The sequence below is a fragment of the Oncorhynchus mykiss genome, chromosome 17 (assembly GCF_057628025.1).
Source record: "Oncorhynchus mykiss isolate SJ-2025 chromosome 17, ASM5762802v1, whole genome shotgun sequence".
Taxonomy (NCBI): Eukaryota; Metazoa; Chordata; class Actinopteri; order Salmoniformes; family Salmonidae; genus Oncorhynchus; species Oncorhynchus mykiss.
Window position 1 is genome coordinate 11223196 of NC_143038.1, and position 9739 is coordinate 11232934.

The following is a 9739-nucleotide window of genomic DNA, read 5'->3' on the forward strand; positions in this document are numbered from 1 at the left end:
TAAGACCACCACAGTACGACCAGAGCGAAAGAGACAGAGCAGCATAGATTAGCATACACACACTACCCATATTTTATAGATGCTGCGCGAGCCTGAGTCACAAGAACTGACGTTAGTTCCCGAAGCGGCAGAGGGTTGTGTGTGTGGGCAACATGTGACCATGCCAATGTAATTCCTTAGCACGTGGGTGTCTGGAGGCCACAGTTTCCCAGGCCTGTGCCCAGCCTCTCCCGACCTACCTGTCAGATAATATACATATGCAGGACTGTGTGGGACGGCTAATTCGAAAGGATAGCTCCCTTCAACTCAAAGCAGGGTAATATCTAAATCTGCATTTTTATTTGGGAACACACAATTTCCCAATGACTTGTTTTCTAGAAAATATGCGCCAGATACTGATTCATCTAGACAGGAGGGTTTTGATTGAAAGGTAGGGTGAGATGGTTCAACACACCCACTGGGCACAGAAGTCAATTCAACATCTATTTCCATGTTGGTTCCACGGCATTTGAAATGACGTAGGAACAACGTCGATTCAACCATTGTGGCGGTATTGAGAGTGGTTTCACGGTTCTCTGCCCTTGTACATGGCGTTCTTATTGTTGTGGCCCTTTTTCTGGCCAGCAGGGAGGTTTGGGAGTCAGGAGTCAGGAGTCAGGAGTCAGGAGTCAGGAGTCAGGAGTCAGGAGTCAGGAGTCAGGAGTCAGGAGTCAGGAGTCAGGGATGCAGAGAACACATTGCAGCAGTTATTTATGTATTTGATTTTATTTGTTAGGATTAGTCTTGCTTTTAGTGGATCTTTACAGAGAATTACAGAACTGGGGCCAGCACACGCACGCACACACACACACACACATCTTTTTTTAAATACATATACGAAACTCCCTTGATGAATTTTTATGTGCATGCCAATTGTGATCACTTTCCCCCATAAGTACGACAATCTGACTGGTATGATTAATACGTTACAGTGTGAAGGACAACATATAATCCTGACATCTGTTCACTGAGAAAAACATATATTAATACACTGCAATGCCAATGGACTGCAAGAGTAACTCTATTCAAATGTCTCCTTTGACCGACCATTATATTGCTTCAATTTGTTATCAGTAAACGGCCATCTATTGTATGGAAATCCACTTTAACTTGGTGGTTCTGACTGCATAAAGGACTCCTGACAGCCTCGCCAAAATGCCTCAAGCGTTTGTGGGTCGAGCACCTGTCAGTTTAAAAGCAAACTGACAACGCTGTGCTGAACTACATCAGACTGTATGGTCATGGTAGAGTATAGAGGGGAAGGATACTGGAGACTGGAGATTGTATTGTCTGAGGTGATGTCAAACTGTGCATGAGCAGCAAACAAAGGAGAATTTCTGAGTCTCCTGAGAGCGGCCGGAGGATTGTATTCTTCCTTACAATCAGGTTAGGAGGACAGTGTTCAAGCATACCCACAATGGGGGGAGGCCTACTGCAGAAAAAAAAAAACATTGTTCTTGCACCTTTCATGAGGTAATCATAGCAGGTTTAGTCAGACAATTCTGACTGACAATTGTAGCTATGTGCGTCCTGTACAGCCTTGCAAGACTCAACTGACTGTAAACGCATTTTTACATAACAACAGCTGCAAATGCAAAGAGGAAGTATTTTCCAGTAAACTGCCGGAAAAAAATCAAAAACAGGATACTTCCTCCTTGCTCAGCGTTTCCCATCACTCAGCACTCAACTGGCTTTCACGTTATTAATCAGGATATTCATTCCTTCAGTGTAAAAGGGAGGCGGGACGTGCAGACAGACCGACACAGACATGACAGTCTGGATGGGTTACATGTTTAGGTCTGGAGAGATGCCAATGTCTCGTTAATCCAGAAGCCTTTTGATGACACGCCTTGCCATAATCAAATAAAATAAAATAACATTTATTTATATAGCCCTTCGTACATCAGCTGATATCTCAAAGTGCTGTACAGAAACCCAGCCTAAAACCCCAAACAGCAAGCAATGCAGGTGTAGAAGCACGGTGGCTAGGAAAAACTCCCTAGAAAGGCCAAAACCTAAGAAGAAACCTAGAGAGGAACCAGGCTATGTGGGGTGGCCAGTCCTCTTCTGGCTGTGCCGGGTGGAGATTATAACAGAACATGGTCAAGATGTTCAAATGTTCATAAATGACCAGTATGGTTGAATAATAATAAGGCAGAACAGTTGAAACTGGAGCAGCAGCACGGTCAGGTGGACTGGGGACAGCAAGGAGTCATCATGTCAGGTAGTCCTGGGGCATGGTCCTAGGGCTCAGGTCAGTTGAAACTGGAGCAGCAGCACGGCCAGGTGGGCTGGGGACAGCAAGGAGTCATCATGTCAGGTTTTCCTGGGGAATGGTCCTAGGGCTCAGGTCCGAGAGAGAGAAAGAAAGAGAGAAGGAGAGAATTGGAGAATGCACACTTAGATTCACACAGGACACCGAATAGGACAGGAGAAGTACTCCAGATATAACAAACTGACCCTAGCCCCCCCGACACATAAACTACTGCAGCATAAATACTGGAGGCTGAGACAGGAGGGGTCAGGAGACACTGTGGCCCCATCCGAGGACACCCCCGGACAGGGCCAAACAGGAAGGATATAACCCCACCCACTTTGCCAAAGCACAGCCCCCACACCACTAGAGGGATATCTTCAACCTCCAACTTACCATCCTGAGACAAGGCTGAGTATAGCCCACAAAGACCTCCGCCACGGCACAACCCAAAGGGTTGGGGGGGGGGGGGGGGGGGGGCGCCAACCCAGACAGGATGACCACATCAGTGAATCAACCCACTCAGGTGACGCACCCCCTCCAGGGACGGCATGAGAGAGCCCTAGTAAGCCAGTGACTCAGCCCCTGTAATAGGGTTAGAGGCAGAGAATCCCAGTGGAAAGAGGGGAACCGGCCAGGCAGAGACAGCAAGGGCCTTTCCGTTCACCTTCCCACTCCTGGGCCAGACTACACTCAATCATATGACCCACTGAAGAGATGAGTCTTCAGTAAAGACTTAAAGGTTGAGACCGAGTTTGCGTCTCTGACATGGGTAGGCAGACCGTTCCATAAAAATGGAGCTCAATAGGAGAAAGCCCTGCCTCCAGCTGTTTGCTTAGAAATTCTAGGGACAATTAGGAGGCCTGTGATGAACTCTTTACTCACCTTCGCTTGTGTGTATGAATGTGTGGACCATGATAACAATGATAACAATGATAACAATGATCCTCCCCCACCTCATCTCCTCAAGCAGCCTTGACACATCGATTACGTGTCAAAATTATAAGTGTTTCTATACTCTGTCATTCTTTCCTGTTGTTTCTACCCATAAACCTCTTTAATTCTATGAAACTGGGAAGTAGTTGTTTCACTAGAATCATTTTTACCATATTACAGTCTTGGTGTAAAAGGGTGAGCCTTCCCTCATCTTTTAAAAGCTGGTTTTCATACCCGAAAGGTGAAGCCAGATCGTGAATGGTGCAAAAGGGTTATAAAGAACAGTTATGTCGATATGAGCTACGAATGGTGAACTTCCCGAGCAGGAAATAGAGACAGGTATTCTGTCACTCAACTGACGGTAAGGAGCATCAGAGAGTTGATAGAAGTGGAATGTAACACATCTTGTCTCATTTTGTCTCATCTTCAGAGGTTTCCTACACAGCTGCACTACTAGGACTCAGAGTGGTGGAGAGAGCAGTGTCCACACAGACACATTCATACACACAAGCGAAGGTGAGTAAAGAGTTCATCACAGCCCTTTCTGTGTCCTCACCTGTTTTTACTTGTTCGTCTTTAGGCAAAAAAAAAACTCATTTGTATACAAAATATATTTGCATGTATATTTGTATATGTATATATTCTTATCCCATTCATTTACTTAGATTTGTGTGTATTGGGTAGTTGTTGTGGAATTACAAGTTAGATATGCACTGTTGGAACTAGAAGCGCTTACTCTCGCAATAACATCGGCTGTGTATGTGACCAATACAATTTGAACTACTCTAATTCTAAATGAATGTACAGTTAGTACTACTCTGACTTCAGAAAGTATTCACACCCCTTGATTTTCTATCCAACTGTTGTGTTACAGACAGCATTGGAAATGGATGTCAAAGTGAAATAACGTTTTTAGAATGTTTTACAAATTAATTCAAAATGAAGAGCTGAAATGTCTTGAGTCAATAAGTAATCAACCCCTTTGTTGTGGCAAGCTTAAATAAGTTCAGAAGTAACAATGTGCTTTACAAGTCGTATAATAAGTTACATGGACTCACTTTGTGTGCAACAATAGCGTTTAACATCATTTTTGAACAACTACCTCATCTCTGTACCCCACACATACAATTATCTGTAAGGTCCCTCGGTCATGCAGTGAATTTCTGTAACGTATAAGCAGGGAGTCAGGAAGCAGGTGCAGAAGGTGAGTTTAATAATAATAAACATGAAGAAAATACAAAACAGGAGCAGCGTACTGAACGTCACTAAACCAATACTGCTTGATGACTGAGTATGAAGGGAGATTAATCAGGGTGGTGATGAAGTCCAGGTGTGCTTAACGATGGGGAACAGGTGTGCGCAATGATGGTTGCCAGGTGCGCGCAATGTGGGTTGCCAGGGCCGGTGGTTAGTACACCGGAGACATTGAGCGCCAGAGGGAGGGACAGTACCCCCCCCCCCCCCCCCCCCAAGGTTTACGGACAGATGTGACCAAGGCCGCTGATGAGTACATACCGAACATGAGTTGACATAGAGGGCCACGTCCTGGGCCACCAGTATTTATTGGAGAGGGATTGGATGGTGCGGGAGATACCTGGGTGTCCAGCGGCGAGGGATTTGTGTGCCCTTTAGGGCAGGTGGCAGGAGTGGGTTCCCTCTCCAGAGCCCCTCTCCAGAGCTGACGTGGAACCATAGGGTACAGGAAAGCAGGTCCTCCGGCATCCTGGTCCCCAAGAGGTGATTCTCATCTTTGACCAGGAGATGACGGGTTAGGAAGTTGTAGCCACGGGAGGCTGTGGATGACTTTCTGTACGGCGTGGTGATGATGAGGAAGGGAAGGCTTTCCTGGTGCTTGGGGACCACGGTGAGGGAGAGTGGTGCTGTGACATGCGTAATTGTGTCGGATCCCAATGGGTGCTCCTGTTCAGTGCTTGGACAGGAAAAGGAGAGGGGAGCGGGTATGATGTTAACTTTAGGGAGGAGGTGAGGGTCAGGTCAATAAAGTTTCCTGCAATGATGGTTGCCAGGTGTGTGCAATATGGGTTGCCAGGACCAGTGGTTAGTAGACCGGAAACGTTGAGCGCTGGAGAGAGGGAGCAGGAGTAGGCGTGACAATTTCATACATAGATTCAACCACAAAGACCAGGGAGGTTTTGGAGCAAATCCAACACAACACATCACTGACTACCGCTCTTCATATTTTCAAGCATGGTGGTGGCTGCATCATGTTATGGGTATGCGCGTCATCGGCAAGGACTAGGGAGTGTTTTAGGAAAAAAAATAATGGAATAGAGCTAAGCACAAGCAAAATCCTAGTGGAAAAGCTGGTTCAATCTGCTTTCCAACAGACACTGGTAGACAAATTCACCTTTCAGCAGGACAATAACCTAAGACACAATGCCAAATATACACCGGAGTTGTTTACCAAGATGACATTGAATGTTCTTGAGTGGCCTAGTTACAGTTTTGACTTAAATCTGCTTGAAAATCTATGGCAAGACATAACAATGGCTATAGAGCAATGATCAACAACCAACTTAACAGAGCTTGAAGAATTATAAAAATAATAATGTTCCAACATTGTACAATCCAGGTGTGCAAAGCTCTGAGAGACTAACCCAGAAAGACTCACAGCTGTAATCGCTGCAAAGGTGATTCTAACATGTATTGACTCAGGGGTATGAATAGCTATGTAAATTAGATAATTGTCTATTTAATTTTCAATAAATGTGCTAACATTTCTAAAAACATGTTTTCACTTTGTCATTACTGAGTATCGTGTGTAGATGGGTGAGAAAAAATATATATTTAATCAATTTTGAAGTCAGGCTGTAACACAACAAAATGTGGAATAAGTCAAGAGGTATGAATACTTTCAGAAGGGCACTGTACGATTAGTAAGCAAAGCTATCAAAGCTCACTCATTCCAATAACTGTTCATTATGTGTTCCAGATATGGTATCGCCCAGCAGTCTCCTGTCTGAAGAGCAGTTCCAGTGCGCTATCTGTCTGGATGTGTTTACTGACCCAGTCTCCATCCCGTGTGGACACAACTTCTGCAAGGCCTGTATCAAAGGATACTGGGATAGCACAGATCTGTGCCAGTGTCCCCTGTGTAACAAGATATTCCACAGAAGACCTGAACCAGATGTCAACAGAACACTCAAAGGAGTTGCGGAGCATTTCAAGGGATTGAGAGTGAGAGACAGAGAGGATTCCGCTGCAGAGCCCGGAGAAGTGGTCTGTGATGTCTGCACTGGCAGGAAGCGCAAGGCTCGGAAGTCCTGCCTTATTTGTCTGACCTCGTACTGTGACACTCATCTGGAGCATCATCAGATAGCCCCAGCCCTGAAGAGACACCAACTGATCGACCCTGTAAAGAACCTTGAAGACAGGGTATGTAAGAAACACAACAAACTCCTCGAGCTGTTCTGTCGGACTGACCAGACATGTGTGTGTCAGTTCTGCTCAGAGACTGACCACAAGGCTCACAACAGCATACCTCTGGAAGATGAATGTGACCAAAGGAAGGCTCAGCTTGGGAAGACAGAAGCAAAAGTGAAGCAGATGATTCAGGAGCATCTGCAGAAGGTCAAGGAGATCAAACACTCAGTAGATCTCAGCAAGAGACACACTGAGATGGATATATTTGGCAAAGTGCAGGTTTTCACCGCTCTAGTTCACTCCATTGAGAAATTTAAGGCTGAGCTCATTGGTGTGGTTGAGCAGAAGCAAGAAGCTGTGGACAGGTGGGGTGAAGGTCTTATTAAAGAACTGGAGAAAGAAATCACTGAGCTGAAGAGGATAAGCTCTGAGCTGGGGCAGCTCTCACACACTGAGGACCATCTCCAACTCCTCCAGAGCTCCCCATCCTGGTGTCTCCCAGTAAAGACCAATAACTGGTCTGAGATCAGTGTTCAAAGCCACCTGCGCATGGGGTACATGAAAAGAGCTGTATCTCAGCTGGAGGACAAACTGATGAGTAAGGTAAAGCGATTTCATAATGAGATGGAGAATGAGCTGAGGACATTGTGTGAAGCTAAGACAAAGAAGATTCAGCAGTATGCAATGAATGTGACTCTGGACCCTGATACAGCACATCCGGAACTAACCCTCTCCGTGAATGGGAAACAAGTGAGGTGTGGGGATCAATCACAGAATTTCTTGAGGAACCCAAAGAGGTTTACTTATACATACAGTGTCCTGGGGAAGGAAGGGTTCTCCTCAGGGAAATCTTACTTTGAGGTACAGGTGAAGGGGAAGACTGAATGGGATTTAGGAGTGGCCACTGAGTCGATCAATAGGCAGGGGTGGTTACCACTGAGCCCTGAGGATGGACTCTGGACTTTTGGCCTGGATACAGATAATGACTACGTGCCTAATGACCCCAAAGTACACTACTACCTGAAAAAGAAGCCCCAGAAGGTGGGGGTGTTTGTGGATTATGAGGAGGGTCGGGTCTCCATTTATGATGTGGATGCCACAGCCAGATCTCACATCTGCTCTTTCACTGGCTACAAATTCACTGAGAAACTCTATCCATACTTCCACTGTGGGTATCCTGATGGTAAAAGAAACATAGCTCCACTGGTCATCTCTCCTGTCAGTCACATGACTGGCCCAGTGCTCGGGGTGTGAGTCGATATAAACAAATAGTTGCTTGTTTTTTTTTAGGATGAGGATACAGTGACTTAGTAATTCTGGCCTTCATTCCTGTATATTGTGTGTACTCTGATGTAGCTAATCTCAAGGTATAAATGTATCAATGCAACTGTTTCTCTCATTTTTCTTGTGAAAATAAAGAAAAAGTACTGTACTTCCCTAAACTGTGTGTGTTGATCTGTCTCTGTATGTTGGATTGATGGCTGAAGGAAAATGCCAAAGGAGAGTGGGGAACATCATTCCTGGCATTGCTAATTGAACTGATCCGATCTGGTCTGACGGGAACAGCAAGCAGGTGTGCATTCCCCTGCAAGGCGGGTGGCCCACGGGCTCTGGGGGCCCCAAACCCCTTCTCCCCATATAGCATATGAACATGTCATAAGCCATGGCCAAAATGTTTAGAATTACAGGAAATTAGGTGTAAAACTGCAACATTTTCTCTCAGCCTCATGGCAAAATGTATAGAATAGCAGTGAATTATCTTTAAAAATGCGAAATTCTCTAAGCCTCATTGTAAATTCCAATCACATTTTATTTGTCACATGCTCCGAATCCAACAGGTGTAGACCTTACAGTGAAATGCTTACTTACAAGCCCCTAACCGACAGCGTAGTTTCAAAAAATGCGGGTAAGAATTAGAGATAAAAGTAACAAGTAATTAAAGAGGAGCAGTAAAAAACAACAATATATACAGGGGGGTGCCGGTACAGAGTCAATGTGGAGGCTATATACAGGGGGTGCCGGTACAGAGTCAATGTGGAGGCTATATACAGGGGGGTGCCGGTACAGAGTCAATGTGGTGGCTATATACAGGGGGGTGCCGGTACAGAGTCAATGTGGAGGCTATATACAGGGGTGCCGGTACAGAGTCAATGTGGAGGCTATATACAGGGGAGTGCCGGTACAGAGTCAATGTGGAGGCTATATACAGGGGGGTGCCGGTACAGAGTCAATGTGGAGGCTATATACAGGGGGGTGCCGGTACAGAGTCAATGTGGAGGCTATATACAGGGGGGTGCCGGTACAGAGTCAATGTGGAGGCTATATACAGGGGGTGCCGGTACAGAGTCAATGTGGAGGCTATATACAGGGGGTGCCGGTAAAGAGTCAATGTGGAGGCTATATACAGGGGGGTGCCGGTACAGAGTCAATGTGGAGGCTATATACAGGGGGGTGCCGGTACAGAGTCGATGTGCAGGGCACTGGTTAGTTGAGGTAGAGTTAATTAAAAGTGACTATGCATAGATGACAACAGAGAGTGGCAGTGATGGTGAGAGGGGAGTGGGTGGCAATGTGACTAGTCTGGGTAGCCATTTGACTAGATGTTCAGGAGTCTTATGGCTTGGGGGTAGAAGCTGTTTAGAAGCCTCTTGGACCTAGATTTGGCGCTCCAGTACAGCTTGCCGTGTGGTAGCAGAGAGAACAGTCTATGACTAGGGTGGCTGGACTATGACTAGGGCCTTCCTCTGACACCGCCTGGTATAGAGGTCCTGGATGGCAGGAAGCTTGGCCCCAGTTATGTACTGGGCCATTTGCATTACCCTCTGTAGTGCCTTGCGGTCGGAGGCTGAGCAGTTGCCATACCAGGCAGTGATGCAACCAGTCAGGATGCTCTCGATGGTGCAGCTGTAGAACCTTTTGAGGATCTGAGGACCCATGCCAAATCTTTTCAGGCAGGGGGAATAGGTTTTGTCGTGCCCGCTTCACGACTGTCATGGTGTGCTTGGACTATGTTACTTTGTTGGGGATGTGGACACCAAGGAACTTGAAGCTCTCAACCTGCTCCACTGCAGCTCTGTCGATGAGAATGGGGGCGTGCTCGGTCCTCTTTTTCCTGTAGTCCACACA

At 46.1% G+C, this 9739-nt stretch overlaps 1 protein-coding gene across 1 annotated transcript; it reads left to right on the forward strand.

Moving 5' to 3' along the window:
* Positions 1–3604: 3604 nt before the first annotated feature.
* Positions 3605–8055, forward strand: LOC110495157 (E3 ubiquitin-protein ligase TRIM39). Its single transcript, XM_021570487.3, has 2 exons — positions 3605–3745; positions 6183–8055. Exon 2 carries the CDS (start codon positions 6185–6187, stop codon positions 7865–7867), a length of 1683 nt encoding a protein of 560 aa, XP_021426162.1. The 5' UTR covers positions 3605–3745; positions 6183–6184; the 3' UTR covers positions 7868–8055.
* The last annotated feature ends 1684 nt before the right edge of the window (positions 8056–9739 follow it).

Excerpts from the sequence above, each read along its gene's own strand:
- LOC110495157 (XM_021570487.3), top strand. The coding sequence starts at position 6,185 with ATGGTATCGCCCAGCAGTCTCCTGTCTGAAGAGCAGTTCCAGTGCGCT.